At 40.8% G+C, this 16,326-nt stretch overlaps 2 protein-coding genes across 2 annotated transcripts; both read left to right on the top strand.

The window, feature by feature from the left end:
* The first annotated feature begins 622 nt into the window (after positions 1–622).
* Positions 623–3,500, top strand: LOC124155108 (piggyBac transposable element-derived protein 4-like). Its single transcript, XM_046528846.1, has 2 exons — positions 623–1,735; positions 1,894–3,500. The coding sequence occupies exons 1-2, from the start codon at positions 1,552–1,554 to the stop codon at positions 3,462–3,464; spliced, it is 1,755 nt and encodes a 584-aa protein (XP_046384802.1). The 5' UTR covers positions 623–1,551; the 3' UTR covers positions 3,465–3,500.
* A 4,751-nt stretch (positions 3,501–8,251) lies between these two features.
* On the top strand, positions 8,252–9,821 carry LOC124155261 (piggyBac transposable element-derived protein 2-like). Its single transcript, XM_046528980.1, has 3 exons — positions 8,252–8,477; positions 8,671–8,875; positions 8,972–9,821. The coding sequence occupies exons 1-3, from the start codon at positions 8,450–8,452 to the stop codon at positions 9,819–9,821; spliced, it is 1,083 nt and encodes a 360-aa protein (XP_046384936.1). The 5' UTR covers positions 8,252–8,449.
* Positions 9,822–16,326: the final 6,505 nt, after the last annotated feature.

The following is a 16,326-nucleotide window of genomic DNA, read 5'->3' as shown; positions in this document are numbered from 1 at the left end:
CTTGTTTCCCATTTGAAAGTAACAACGGTTATCTGTTGAAGCTTCTTCATGGAACCCACAACCAGAGAGCCGAACTTGTCAACAGTTTAAAGATGGTTAACTTGAATCAAGTTTTACAATGCAAAACAAGAGTTCCTCATGAAACATCACAACATTTTGTGGAGGAGGAATTCAAAGAAGTTGGTGCAGGAGTAAATTTTAAAGTACCAGTTGATGAGATTAATCAGGTCCTGATAGTTGATGACATCTGTGATCAGAACACTGCTGTCCAAGTGTACAACAGAATAAAACTGGCTGGGGAAGAAATTTTTTCCTCTAAAAGTTACAAGCGTGAAACCAAGAGAAATTCTTGTACAGTCTGCTTCAAGACAGAAGACAGTACTGAGAAGTATGGGGAGGTGCAATACTATCTCAGAATTTACAATGGGCAAATGTCCTTGTGAAGGTTAAGAATATTTCATTTCAAGTAATCAACTTCCGGTCAAAGATGTGTTAGACCAAACTTCTTTGAAAGAAAAATGTAAACTAGTAGTATTTACTGTAACATCTTAGTTAAAATTGTTGATAATTTTTATTCTGTGAATACACAATAAATGTACTTAACACATTCGAGTCTACGCTCGAGCGCCATTGTTTAGTCCCGCGGCCGGCGCTCGAGCGTGACTCGAGCACAGCTTTAACAGTCTATAAATGGCGTTGCCCGAGTGATATTCGAGTGCCGACTGCTGCATTACAAAACCAGTTTTGTTGGTTAGTTCGGAAAAAATCCGCTTGGAGCTACTACGTCACACGATCGCTTGAGGCTTTTGTTTATCGACTGCTGTCAGCTGGCGTCGTCAGTCTGTTTACATCAAGCATGGAGAGGAACGCGTTTCAAGAAACAATGGAAGAGGACGATATTTTAGCTGAATTAGCGTTAGATACGGACTCTGATATTGTTGATGACTCTGATGAAGATCCGGATTTCACCATTGACGACATAGGTAAATAATATATTTATGTTTTCAAACTTTATATTGAGTATAATGTTGTTTGGAATTGTTTACTACAATTGTGTTAGAATTTTTCTAAACCGAGTATTGGTGGCCATAATAAGAACTTAGTGTTCATAAATGATATTGTTTGTACTTAGCAAACTGGAAAATAGTATTTTGTAATTCAATATTTGTTTTGAAAACTTATTTTGAGAGGTTAGGTATTGTTATTACTAGGGTATGAATTTACACGTGGTTCTTCAATTCACACATAACATAATATAATTTATATTTACTTCCTGTTTATGTAATTTGGCTTTTATATTGACAAAACATTCCTAATTTGAGCATTTTATAGAAATATTTTGTTATTTGGTGTTATTAGAAGTATTAGTACACAAAAATGTCAAACTAGGTCTAGAGGCCTAGTCTTTTATACAGTTATTTTATTCAAATTTTTCCTTGGTTTCATTGGTTTGCTCTACCATTTCTTTATACTTGGCAGGTATAAATTTGCCTATGGCCCTCTACTTCACTTGAAAAAAAGATGTGCCAGTAGCTCACAAGAAATTGATTGATGATTCTATTGCACAGTAGGCCTACTATGTCATCAGTTACTTTTACATTTCTCAATAATTATAGTAGGGGCCTAAATCCAATAATAACCATATTGTGCTTTCCAGATAACAGTAGTGCAGAGGAGAATGAGGAAGACATCCCTGTAGAAGACACAGCACAACATGAAGCCCCCCTAGATATTGGTAAATAAAATTTCTACCAATACTAAAATATTTTTTATTATAAATAATACTCATGCCTGCATTTATTTTTACATGGATGTGTTAGGTTTGTTTATTTCTAAATCTGCTATGGACATAGAGCCTACTTTATAGATTTGTAATATATATTTTTTGTCCAGATCCTGATCCTGTGCGAGTGAGGCGACACAGTCATGCTGATGGTGATGTTGGCTGGTCAGACCAGGACATGGCTGTAGAACTACCAGTCTTTGAAGAGGACGTTGGAGTCAGCGCTACTGTTGATGCCCAGTCAGATGAGTTTGACTGTTTTTCTCTTTTCTTCCCAAAAGAAATGATCAAATTAGTCAAGACTGAAACTAATCGTTATGCCGGCCAGTGTATTGAGAAACTGAGGCGATCTAATAAACTCAAACCAAATTCACTGTGGCATAAGTGGAAGCCAGTCAAACTTTTTGAAATGTACAAATTCTTTGCCATTATTATGCACATGTGTGTGGTTCAAAAACCACAGATAAATGATTATTGGTCAACTGACCCCGTGGTGCATAGCACATTTGCTTCTGGCTTATTTAGTCGTGACCGCTTCAAAGCAATATTATTCATGTTGCACCTAAATAATAATTCTTTGTATGTGCAAAAGGGACATCCAAATTATGACCCTGTTTTCAAAATAAGACCATTTTTTGATTTCTTTGTCACAAAGTGCAATAGTTTTCTCAAACCAGGAGAATGGCTTACAATTGATGAAGGTATGTGTCCATTCCGAGGTCGAATCAATTTTCGAGTATATATGAAAAACAAACTTAATAAGTACGGAATAAAATTTTACATTATTACCGTTGCTGAAACTGTATATGTTTTGAATATTGAAATGTATGTTGGTTCATCTGGAGGGAAAAGTACCATTCAGGATATCGTGGACAGACTTTCAACTAACTACTATGGAAAAGGACACACCATTTTTATGGATAGATTCTATTCTAGCCCCTCACTATTCAAATACCTTTTTCAAAAAAAAACTTTAGCAGTTGGAACTGTCATGAAAAATAGGAAAGGTTTGCCACCAGTTTTCAAAACAAAGAAACTGAAAAGTGGTGAAACATTATTTCTAAGACAAAATGAACTTCTGGCGGTGAAATGGCGAGACACTAGGGACGTTCTGGCTTTATCTACTAGGCACCAGTTCAAATCGTCAGCAGTACAAGTAAGAAGCAGAAAAGGTATGGTGCAAAAGGTAAAGCCAGATGTTATATTGGATTATAACAAGGGGAAGACTGGTGTTGACCACATGGACCAGCTTCTGTCCTACTACCCTTTTGGTAGGAAATCTATGAAGTGGTGGAAGAAGGTCTTCTTTCACTTACTTATGATGGCTACAGCTAACAGCTTCATAATTTTCAACAAGATGCATGAAAAGAAGATGCCATTTGACAAGTTTTTGAAGGCTATTGGCAACCGACTAGCAGTAGAAGGGGCAAGTGAAGAGTCTTCTTCCACAGTCCAGCCGTCGACTTCAGCTTCAAGACTCACTGCACGCCACTTCCCGATGAAAATTCCTCCAACAGAGAAGAAAGAAAACCCTACAAGATATTGTAAGGTCTGCTCAGACAAGGGGAAAGCCACCACTGGGAAGAGGAAAGAGAGTAGGTTCTACTGCAAGGACTGTGATGTGGCACTCTGCGTACCTGACTGCTTTCAAGAGTACCATACTAAAAAGGATTTTGTGTGATTTTTTGTAAAAAAATTTTATCAGTTGAAATTATTTGTAAATGTGTATATAGTAAATGTACATTTGAAAAAATATTGAAATGTTTTATTCTATTTATTGAAAAATAGTTTTCAAGTAATACAACACATGCGGGAGTTTTTTATTTTTCTTCAAAACAGGTAAGTTTAGACATTAGTGTAAAATTATATAGATTTTAGAGGTAAAAGGTTTTACATATCAATTTAAAGAAGAAATATTGAACTTTCAAGAAAATATAACATCATATACATAACTTTTAACAATTTTCTAAAAATAAAAATCTGAAAACTCGTTAATTTATGCAGACTAGGCTATTAAAACAGCAAATACCGAGTCAGACTCCAATGTGTTAAAAATGTATATTTATGATTTTTTATAGAAGCATGTTTTAAAAATTATATTGAAAAAATTGAAGGTTTAATTTCCGTGCGTGCATTAATTTCCCAATCTGGACTGGAGGTTCCGGCCCAGTACTGGCCGTTTCTGGCCCAGTACCGGCCGGTTCTGGCCCAGTACTGACCGGTACTGGCCCAGTACCGGCCGGTCTGGTCCAATACTGGTATAATACCGGCCGGTTCTGGTCCAGTACTGGATTATTACTAGCCCAGTATAAATCCAGTACTGGACCAGAAATTTTTCCCACAAGGGGATCGACATATATGCCACTTCATCGAAATCATAAACTCTATCACTGAGAGCTATTGCCATAAAATTGGAAGCCTATTCGCCACAGAAATCTTTCCTTAAGTAAAATTCCTATGGCAAACTCATATTCTGATGCATGTGGCATGTACCCTCATTTTGTATGGGAACCGAACTTAGAGTTACAAATCAGATAATTTTCGTAAATGGTTCATTCTGAGTTTATTAGAAATGTGTGTAATTTTATCCGTCCTTTATCGAATACATGCCCATCCCAAGCTATCACTGAAGTTGAAATGCTTTGCCTACCTCCATACAGCACTCGCTAACTCCAGCCACTTGACATTTCTTACTTCAAGAGTTTAAAGCACTTTTATAATGAGTCCTGCAGAAACTTTTTGCATCAGCACCCAGGAAAGGGAATTACCAAAGAAGACTTTGGCGACTTACTTAAAGGCATGGGATAAATCAGCAACTACCGGTAATTTCACAAATGGATTTCAGAAGTTAGGAATTTATCGGTACAATCCTGTTTTTGTCCTGGAGGGCAGTGTATTTGAATACGAAATCACAACACCGCCCAGTGGGGAAGTAAGCGCTTCAAATGATAATGTTCCATCTTCCTCTTCAGCTTTGGCAGAATTATAGCCAATTCCAGGGCTATGTTCTGGTCTATACCACTCTAATAGAAAAGGGCAGAGAAAGCAAGAGTCTGCCGTTGTAACTTCACCAGCATACAGAGAAAAACTGCGATTGTGTGCACTGAAAGCCACAGGGACAAGAAGATCTGTGAAAGTAAAGGATATGGCCGACCATCACTCAAATCGACGTATAACCACAGACAGTTCAAGCTCCTCAAATAGTTTTAGGCAAAGTGAAAAATATTGTGGTACATGTGGAGGCTATTTTTATGACGATAAATGTGGTGAACCTTGGGTTAAATATCTTGGTGCCTGAGGTAAATGGTTTCCTGTAAACTGTGTGGATAATGGACAGGATCAAAAATTCACCTCCGAAAATTGACTGTAACACGAATGCAGTATTCCTATGATGAGTATTCTGATATAGATGATAATTTCACTTGTATTTGTAACTTTTCTAAGAATATTTGTATCTACATGCATTTTTTCTATTCCTAGATGAAATGCACTATGTATTTATTTTCAGCAATGAGCTTGACCTTTCAGTAAAAAGTGTGGCCAGTAATATTTGCATTTGATTGGCTTGAAAAAAATGTTCGAAAAAGTTAGACAACACAAGTAATATACAAGATATTTCAAGTTCCAGGGTAACACAGAAATAGCTTTCCGTATTTTGCTAGTAATATTTTCTTTTGCCTTCAATTTTAGTTTGTACGCTATTTTTGAAGATGAAGGTTTAATTTTATACTACCCGCGAGATCTCCCAGGGAGTTCAGGGAGAAACGGACATTTTGTATTCTTTTGGTTTTGATGTAAATTTTTATGTATTCGTTTAACTACAGTTTATTCTTGTATTAAATAAACAATACAAAAGATCTTATAACAGACAAAAATTTTTTTATCAATTCAATTTTTTACTTTAAAATTAATGTTTTCTCTTTAAGTGTCGAGATGTCCCTAAATGACCTAATGTCAATAATGGACCCTTTCTCCCGATATTTGCAGATCGTGGCGATACCCGATCGGACTCCTGAAATTGTGGCCGCTGCCCTTGTGCGCCGGTGAGCTTCAAAATTTGGGGTCCCGGAGGTAGCATTGTTCAATCAAGGGACTAACTTCATGTCACGGTTATTTTCAGAGATGTGTTCACTTTTAAAAGTACAGCGTTTAGGAACATCGTCGTGGCACCAAGAGATAAACGGTCGAATCGAGTGCGAACATCAGCCAAAATTCTTAGTCATATTAATTGCCGTCACACCCATTGGAATGAGTGGCTCCCATATGCATATGCAGTTTCCATGTTTAATTCCAGTGAGCATTCCAGTATCGGGTTTTCTCCATATCAAGTGATTTTCGGCTATTGTACAATATCACCTTTTCAACAGGTAGGTGGCGCAAATGAGGGCCTGAATGAGAACTACATGAGTGAGTAGGTGAAAAACTAAATAACATCAAGGAGTTATGCCGTAAAAATAGTAAACAATCATATTGTAGATAGGAAATCTAATATCTTAAGGGTGTGAATGACACACAATACGCTATTGGTCAGTAGAGGCCTGTGGTGACTGATGGGAAAACGAGGGTGATAACTGACATACATTTCTGTGGGACACAAGGACAGCATGTTTGAAAGTTACGAACACATTTCCTGTCTATCACAAACAGTTTGGAGTGCATTCAGAGCGGAGGGCGGCATAATCTTTGTTAGTTTCACCAGATGGACGTTATTGAGTTGCAGAAGAACGGGCGGGGAAAATGCAAGATGGTGCCGATTACTTTGTTCTATGGGGTAAGTTTTGTACTGAGGAATGAGTGAAACTTGTGAATACAGCATACTTATGTATCAGGACGTGAGCAACTGTCCCAACTAAGCATTTAACCAATGCTGAAAATGGTAGGTCATGGTTGGCTCTTTTTCCTTCCACGCCCATTACATGTGAATCTTCTTTGTAGGTATATAATGGGAGCCATGCCACCTTTTCTAGTAGTTGGTCGAGAGCGAGACCAAGCAGGCAATTTTCAGCGGGTGAAAATTTTGCTCGATAGTGCGAGTCAAGGTTCATTCATAAGTAGAGCATGTCCTGAACGTTTGGGGTTGCCTATTGAAAGGACAACCACATCTTCGGTTTAGCCCGAACCGCAGTGGGTGTCGCGCGAGGTAAAATGACCGTCGTATTAGAACCGACCTAGAAGGGCGGACCTTTAGAAGTTGAAGCCTTGATTATTGAGATTATTGCGCGGTGCCCTAAGATGGAGGTACAAAATAAGCAATGGCCACACGTACGCAATCTCGTCTTAGCGGATCCTCAGTACTATCGGCCAGAGGCTTTGATATTTTGTTAGGTGCCGAATGGTTGGGCACTGTAATGATTGGAAATACAATAGCAGGTCCAAAGGGTACTCCGAGTGCCATCGAGACACTGTGGGTCGTTACCTGAGTGAGGACGACAAAAATAGTGAATCTAACTTTCAGGCGACGGTATGTAGGGAAGAATCTGGTCGTTACGTTGTGGAACTTTATTTTCGAAATGATGCACCGCTCTTAGGAAATAGTCGAAATGCTACATTGCGTCGGTTTATTCAACTCGAAAGGCGTATGGATAAAAATCCCAATCTCAGGCAATACTTAAATGTCATCATGACATATTACGAGTCACACGGTCATATGATTCGAGCCTCCATCGTCTCGAGCGATCCAAACGTCTACTTGGAAATCGTCGTAACTTGGATCACACAATGGCCAGATATAAATATATTTTCATAAGCTCCTTCCTCTCAAGGACTACCATTTCGATCATCATAACAGGGCTGATCCGATGGACCTTTGGCCTTTCCGATTATCTCCCCGCTGATAACAGCAGTGCAATGGTGAAAAACATGGAAGAAATGTTCACGGATCCCCGGCCTAAGGATGGATACATGTCCTCTCCAGGATGGCTGTATTTCTGGATTTTTGTCGTCTTCGTGATTGCATCGATTTTGGTTTGGTGTTGTTTTTGCGTTACTGAATTGATAACTATCGAACAGGATCTCTGGTCCGAACAAATCGGAGCCAGATGTCTCCACCGTCGAAAGAGAGATAGAGAGAGGGCCAAAAGCAATACTATATGGCCTTATGGGAGTGAGCGAGGCCTAGTCAGACCTATCAACTTAAGAAGAAAGATAAAGGTGACGTTGACTTTGATTCTCCAGTAAGGCATGCTTTATACGTGACGTTTGAATGAATTTGCAGGAAATTTCTATCCTTACATAGGTGTGATTCGTGTCAATATGTCATCATATCCCGGGAAATATTTTCCCTGACCACAACCAGTGGACATCCTTTCTCAAAGGCAGCAGTGGAGGGAATTTTGAAATGTTCCCTAGAGATGATATCCTTATGGCAGTTAAAGATAGGCAGGGAGTGTTAGTGGACGTGTGGTTCCAGACGTCTACTTGGAAATCGTCTTAACTTGGATCACACAATGGCCAGATATCAATATATTTTCATAACCTCTTCGGTCCCCTTGTCCACATATGTGGACAGCCGGTTTATTATTAATTCACAGGCTAGTTTCTTCCAGTAGAATATTTTACTCTTGTACGCATCTGTGGACATACCTTTTTTTGAATTTTCCGCCTTGACAGCGCCAATTCTACATACTAGAAGCTATTTATTTCAGCATTTGTTTTCCAGAAATCAAAATGGCGGCCACAAATAAGCACATGGGAAGTAAGTAAACTATATTTCCGCTAATTTTCACTGGTTCATGTTGAATTTTTTTCTTTTGATGTAATCATTATTTATACTTATGATGGTAGTCTGTTGTTTTTCGTGCGACCACCAATTATTTTTCTATCCTTCAATTAACAAATGTACACATATGTGGACATCGGGTTTAACTTTGCTGTTTAACATGCTATAGGCCTCTCTGCTGATGACATTTTGGAAATGTTAGGAGATAGTGATGTGGATATTCCAGGGGAAATATCTAGTGGTGAAGATGAAGAACATGATTTTAATGAATATTTAGAAGAATATTCAAGTGAAGATGATGTTCCACTAGCATCACTCCGTTCACCGAATTCAGAAAAAGGCACTCCGAAGAATAAAAAATGGACACGTGACAAGTGAGTTAAAGTGCATTGAATGATACTGCATGCACTTATGAATACATTGGTGATAATAATAAATAAGTAATCTGCAAAAAATTGTACAACTTACAGGATGCCACCATATGTACACGACGTAGAAGATCTCTTTTGTGAAAATGAGGAAGGGAGTCAAAATTTCCTCGATATGTTTTTCGAGTATTTTCCTCCCAGCTTTTGGAAAAGTGTGGTAGAACAAAGCAACCTGTATTCAGTACAAGTAAGAGATCATCGCTCCATTAATATGACCTACGATGAAATCATCAGATTTGTTGGCGTGTCCATTTTGATGGGTTCACTAAATTATCCGCAAACAAGGCTGTATTGGAGTAGGGATTTGGCCGTTCCTCTCATTCAAAAAGTCATGTCACGGGACAGATTTTTCGAGTTAAGGAATCATTTACATTTCGTTGACAAATTTGTTACTAGCGATAGCGATGACAAGTTACAAAAAGTAAGACCGATACTTGATGCCTTTTTGAAAAAATGTCACATGCTACCTAGATCGAATGAACAATCTGTAGATGAACAAATGATTTCTTTCACTGGTAGATGTCCTAATCGACAGTATGTACCGAATAAGCCACATCCAGTAGGACTAAAAAATTTTGTTCTTGCAGAAAGAGATGGTCTTGTTCTTGATTTTCATATCTATGTTGGAAAAGGAACCATTCCTGATAAGGACATGAGGGAGCTTGGTCTGGGCGCAGGAATTGTGAAGTTGCTAACGAGGACGATCAGCCATTCCATCATCTACTGCGACCGCTTCTTCACTAGTGAAAAACTAGGTGATTACCTAGTGGCAAATAATTTTAACCTCTGTGGTACTGTCATGAAAAACAGAGTAGGTGGTGCACTTAGTATTTTGAACATAGGTGTCCTTATGATATCCTTATGCCAGTTAAAGATAGGCAGGGAGTGTTAGTGGACGTGTGGTTCCAGACGTCTACTTGGATATCGTCGTAACTTGGATCACACAATGGCCAGACATCAATATATTTTCATAAGCTCCCTCCTCTCAAGGAAAACCATTTCGGTCATCATAACAGGGCTGATCCGACGGACCTTTGGCCTTTCCGATTATCTCCCCGCTGATAACAGCAGTGAAATGGTGAAAAACAAGGAAGAAATGTTCACGGATCCCTGGCCTAAGGATGGATACATGTCCTTTCCAGGATGGCTGTATTTCTGGATTTTTGTCGTCTTCGTGATTGCATCGATTTTGGTTTTGTGTTGTTTTTGCGTTACTGAATTGATAACTATCGAACAGGATCTCTGGTCCGAACAAACCGGAGCCAGATGTCTCCACCGTCGAAAGAGATAGAGAGGGGGCCAAAAGCAATACAATATGGTTTTATGGGAGTGAGCGAGGCCTGGTCAGACCTATCAACTTAAGAAGAAAGATAAAGGTGACGTTGACTTTGATTCTCCAGTAAGGCATGCTTTATACGTGACGTTTGAATGAATTTGCAGGAAATTTCTATCCTTACATAGGTGTGATTCGTGTCAATATGTCATCATATCCCGGGAAATATTTTCCCTGACCACAACCAGTGGACATCCTTTCTCAAAGGCAGCAGTGGAGGGAATTTTGAAATGTTCCCTAGAGATGATATCCTTATGCCAGTTAAAGATAGGCAGGGAGTGTTAGTGGACGTGTGGTTCCAGACGTCTACTTGGAAATCGTCGTAACTTGGATCACACAATGGCCAGCATTAAAATATATTTTCATAAGCTCCCTCCTCTCAAGGACTACCATTTCGATCATCATAACAGGGCTGATCCGACAGACCTTTGGCATTTCCGATTATCTCCCCGATGAAAACAGCAGTGCAATGGTGAAAAACATGGAAGAAATGTTCACGGATCCCTGGTCTAAGGATGGATACATGTCCTCTCCAGGATGGCTGTATCTCTGGATATTTGTCGTCTTCGTGATTGCATCGATTTTGGTTTGGTTTTGTTTTTGCGTTACTGAATTGACAACTATCGAACAGGATCTCTGGTCCGAACAAACCGGAGCCAGATGTCTCCACCGTCGAAAGAGAGATAGAGAGAGGGCCAAAAGCAATACCATATGGCCTTATGGGAGCGAGCGAGGCCTGGTCAGACCTATCAACTTCAGTAGAAAGATGAAGGTGACGTTGACTTTTCTTCTCCAGGAAGGCATGCTTTATACGTGACGTTTGAATGAATTTGCAGGAAATTTCTATCCTTACATAGGTGTGATTCGTGCCAGGATGTCATCATATCCCGGGAAATATTTTCCCTGACCACAACCAGTGGAAATCCTTTCTCAAAGGCAGCAGTGGAGGGAATTTTGAAATGTTCCCTAGAGATGATATCCTTATGCCAGTTAAAGATAGGCAGGGAGTGTAAGTGGACGTGTGGTTCCAGACGTCTACTTGGAAATCGTCGTAGCTTGGATCACACAATAGCCAGACATCAATATATTTTCATAAATTCCCTCCTCTCCAGGACTACCATTTCGATCATCATAACAGGGCTGATCCGACGGACCTATGGCCTTACCGATTATCTCCCCCCTGATTACAGCAGTGCAATGGTGTAAAACATGGAAGAAATGTTCACGGATCCCTGGCCTAAGGATGGATACATGTCCTCTCCAGGATGGCTGTATTTCTGGATTTTTGTCGTCTTCGTGATTGCATCGATTTTGGTTTGGTGTTGTTTTTGCGTTACTGAATTGATAACTAACGAACAGGATCTCTGGTCCGAACAGGATCTCTGGTCCGAACAAACCGGAGCCAGATGTCTCCACCGTCGAAAGAGAGATAGAGAGAGGGCCAAAAGCAATACTATATGGCCTTATGGGAGCGAGCGAGCCTGGTCAGACCTATCAACTTCAGTAGAAAGATGAAGGTGACGTTGACTTTGATTCTCCAGTAAGGCATGCTTTATACGTGACGTTTGAATGAATTTGCAGTAAATTTCTATCCTTACATAGGTGTGATTCGTGTCAGGATGTCATCATATCCCGGGAAATATTTTCCCTGACCACAACCAGTGGACATCCTTTCTCAAAGACAGCAGTGGAGGGAATTTTGAAATGTTCCCTAGAGATGATATCCTTATGCCAGTTAAAGATAGGCTGGGAGTGTTAGTGGACGTGTGGTTCCAGACGTCTAGTTGGAAATCGTCGTAACTTGGATCACACAATGGCCAGACATCAATATATTTTCATAAGCTGCCTCCTCTCAAGGACTACCATTTCGATCATCATAACAGGGCTGATCCGACGGACCTATGGCCTTTCCGATTATCTCCCCGCTGATGACAGCAGTGCAATGGTGAAAAACAAGGAAGAAATGTTCACGGATCCCTGGCCTAAGGATGGATACATGTCCTCTCCAGGATGGCTGTATTTCTGGATTTTTGTCGTCTTCGTGATTGCATCGATTTTGGTTTGGTGTTGTTTTTGCGTTGCTGAAGTGATAACTATAGATCAGGATCTCTGGTCCGAACAAACCGGAGCCAGATGTCTCCACAGTCGAAAGAGAGATAGGGAAAGGGCCAAAAGCAATACTATATGGCCTTTTGGGAGTGACCGAGGCCTGGTCAGACCTATCAACTTCAGTAGAAAGATGAAGGTGACGTTGACTTTGATTCTCAAGTAAGGCATGCTTTATACGAGACGTTTGAATGAATTTGCAGGAAATTTCTATCCTTACATAGGTGTGATTCGTGTCAGGATGTCATCATATCCCGGGAAATATTTTCCCTGACCACAACCAGTGGACATCCTTTCTGAAAGGCAGCAGTGGAGGGAATTTTGAAATGTTCCCTTGAGATGATATCCTTATGGCAGTTAAAGATAGGCAGGGAGTGTTAGTGGACGTGTGGTTCCAGACGTCTACTTGGAAATCGTCGTAACTTGCATCACACAATGGCCAGACATCAATATATTTTCATAAGCTCCCTCCTCTTAAGGACTACCATTTCGATCATCATAACAGGGCTGATCCGACGGACCTTTGGCCTTTCCGATTATCTCCCCGCTGATGACAGCAGTGCAATGGTGAAAAACAAGGAAGAAATGTTCACGGATCCCTGGCCTAAGGATGGATACATGTCCTCTCCAGGATGGCTGTATTTCTGGATTTTTGTCGTCTTCGTGATTGCATCGATTTTGGTTTGGTGTTGTTTTTACGTTACTAAATTGATAACTATCGAACAGGATCTCTGGTCCGAACAAACCGGAGCCAGATGTCTCCACCGTCGAAAGAGAGATAGAGAGAGGGCCAAAAGCAATACTATATGGCCTTATGGGAGCGAGCGAGCCTGGTCAGACCTATCAACTTCAGTAGAAAGATGAAGGTGACGTTGACTTTGATTCTCCAGTAAGGCATGCTTTATGCGTGACGTTTGAATGAATTTGCAGGAAATTTCTATCCTTACATAGGTGTGATTCGTGTCAGGATGTCATCATATCCCGGGAAATATTTTCCCTGACCACAACCAGTGGACATCCTTTCTCAAAGACAGCAGTGAAGGGAATTTTGAAATGTTCCCTAGAGATGATATTCTTATGCCAGTTAAAGATAGGCAGGGAGTGTTAGTGGACGTGTGGTTCCAGACGTCTACTTGGAAATCGTCGTAACTTGGATCACACAATGGCCAGACATCAATATATTTTCATAAGCTGCCTCCTCTCAAGGACTACCATTTCGATCATCATAACAGGGCTGATCCGTCAGACCTATGGCTTTCCGATTATCTCCCCGCTGATAACAGCAGTGCAATGGTGAAAAACATGGAAGAAATGTTCACGGATCCCTGGCCTAAGGATGGATACATGTCCTCTCCAGGATGGCTGTATCTCTGGATTTTTGTCGTCTTCGTGATTGCATCGATTTTGGTTTGGTGTTGTTTTTGCGTTGCTGAAGTGATAACTATCGAACAGGATCTCTGGTCCGAACAAACCGGAGCCAGATGTCTCCACAGTCGAAAGAGAGATAGGGAAAGGGCGAAAAGCAATACTATATGGCCTTATGGGAGCGAGCGAGCCTGGTCAGACCTATCAACTTCAGTAGAAAGATGAAGGTGACGTTGTCTTTGATTCTCCAGTAAGGCATGCTTTATACGTGACGTTTGAATGAATTTGCAGGAAATTTCCACCCTTACATAGGTGTGATTCGTGTCAGCATGTCATCATGTCCCGGGAAATATTTTCCCTGACCACAAACAGTGGACATCCTTTCTCAAAGACAGCAGTGGAGGGAATTTTGAAATGTTCCCTAGAGATGATATCCTTATGGCAGTTAAAGATAGGCAGGGAGTGGTAGTGGACGTGTGGTTCCAGACGTCTACTTGGAAATCGTCGTAACTTGGATCACACAATGGCCAGCATTAAAATATATTTTCATAAGCTCCCTCCTCTCAAGGACTACCATTTCGATCATCATAACAGGGCTGATCCGACAGACCTTTGGCATTTCCGATTATCTCCCCGCTGAAAACAGCAGTGCAATGGTGAAAAACATGGAAGAAATGTTCACGGATCCCTGGCCTAAGGATGGATACATGTCCTCTCCAGGATGGCTGTATCTCTGGATTTTTGTCGTCTTCGTGATTGTATCGATTTTGGTTTGGTGTTGTTTTTGCGTTGCTGAAGTGATAACTATCGAACAGGATCTCTGGTCCGAACAAACCGGAGCCAGATGTCTCCACAGTCGAAAGAGAGATAGGGAAAGGGCCAAAAGCAATACTATATGGCCTTATGGGAGTGACCGAGGCCTGGTCAGACCTATCAACTTCAGTAGAAAGATGGAGGTGACGTTGACTTTGATTCTCCAGTAAGGCATGCTTTATACGTGACGTTTGAATGAATTTGCAGGAAATTTCTATCCTTACATAGGTGTGATTCGTGTCAGCATGTCATCATGTCCCGGGAAATATTTTCCCTGACCACAACCAGTGGACATCCTTTCTCAAAGGCAGCAGTGGAGGGAATTTTGAAATGTTCCCATGAGATGATATCCTTATGCCAGTTAAAGATAGGCAGGGAGTGTTAGTGGACGTGTGGTTCCAGACATCTACTTGGAAATCGTCGTAACTTGGATCACACAATGGCCAGATATCAATATATTTTCATAAGCTCCCTCCTCTCAAGGACTACCATTTCGATCATCATAACAGGGCTGATCCGACGGACCTTTGGCCTTTCCGATTATCTCCCCGCTGATAACAGCAGTGAAATGGTGAAAAACATGGAAGAAATGTTCACGGATCCCTGGCCTAAGGATGGATACATGTCCTCTCCAGGATGGCTGTATTTCTGGATTTTTGTCGTCTTCGTGATTGCATCGATTTTGGTTTGGTGTTGTTTTTGCGTTACTGAATTGATAACTATCGAACAGGATCTCTGGTCCGAACAAACCGGAGCCAGATGTCTCCACCGTCGAAAGAGAGAGGGCCAAAAGCAATACTATATGGCCTTATGGGAGCGAGCGAGCCTGGTCAGACCTATCAACTTCAGTAGAAAGATGAAGGTGACGTTGACTTTGATTCTCCAGTAAGGCATGCTTTATACGTGACGTTTGAATGAATTTGCAGGAAATTTCTATCCTTACATGGGTGTGATTCGTGTCAGGATGTCATCATATCCCGGGAAATATTTTCCCTGACCACAACCAGTGGACATCCTTTCTCAAAGGCAGCAGTGGAGGGAATTTTGAAATTTTCCCTAGAGATGATATCCTAATGGCAGTAAAAGATAGGCAGGGATTGTTAGTGGACGTGTGGTTCCAGACGTCTACTTGGAAATCGTCGTAACTTGGATCACACAATGGCCAGACATCAATATATTTTCATAAGCTCCCTCCTCTCAATCACTACCATTTCGATCATCATAACAGGGCTGATCCGACAAACCTATGGCTTTCCAATTATCTCCCCGCTGATAACAGCAGTGCAATGGTGAAAAACATGGAAGAAATGTTCACGGATCCCTGGCCTAAGGATGGACACATGTCCTCTCCAGGATGGCTATATCTCTGGATTTTTGTCGTCTTCGTGATTGCATCGATTTTGGTTTGGTGTTGTTTTTGCGTTGCTGAAGTGATAACTATCGAACATGATCTCTGGTTCGAACAAACCGGAGCCAGATGTCTCCACAGTCGAAAGAGAGATAGGGAAAGGGCCAAAAGCAATACTATATGGCCTTATGGGAGTGACCGAGGCCTGGTCAGACCCATCAACTTCAGTAGAAAGATGGAGGTGACGTTGACTTTGATTCTCCAGTAAGGCATGCTTTATACGTGACGTTTGAATGAATTTGCAGGAAATTTCTATCCTTACATAGGTGTGATTCGTGTCAGCATGTCATCATGTCCCGGGAAATATTTTCCCTGACAACAACCAGTGGACATCCTTTCTCAAAGGCAGCAGTGGAGGGAATTTTGAAATGT

This window comes from Ischnura elegans, chromosome 3 (assembly GCF_921293095.1).
Source record: "Ischnura elegans chromosome 3, ioIscEleg1.1, whole genome shotgun sequence".
NCBI classification, from domain to species: Eukaryota; Metazoa; Arthropoda; class Insecta; order Odonata; family Coenagrionidae; genus Ischnura; species Ischnura elegans.
The sequence above is the reverse complement of the archived record's forward strand: the minus strand, read 5'-3'. Positions and strand labels throughout refer to the sequence as shown.

Excerpts from the sequence above, each read along its gene's own strand:
- LOC124155108 (XM_046528846.1), top strand. The coding sequence starts at position 1,552 with ATGATTCTATTGCACAGTAGGCCTACTATGTCATCAGTTACTTTTACA. Across the intron at positions 1,736-1,893 it reads TGAAGCCCCCCTAGATATTG|ATCCTGATCCTGTGCGAGTG; the intron begins GTAAATAAAATT and ends TTTTTTGTCCAG.
- LOC124155261 (XM_046528980.1), top strand. The coding sequence starts at position 8,450 with ATGGCGGCCACAAATAAGCACATGGGAA. Across the intron at positions 8,478-8,670 it reads CACAAATAAGCACATGGGAA|GCCTCTCTGCTGATGACATT; the intron begins GTAAGTAAACTA and ends AACATGCTATAG. Across the intron at positions 8,876-8,971 it reads AAAAAATGGACACGTGACAA|GATGCCACCATATGTACACG; the intron begins GTGAGTTAAAGT and ends TACAACTTACAG.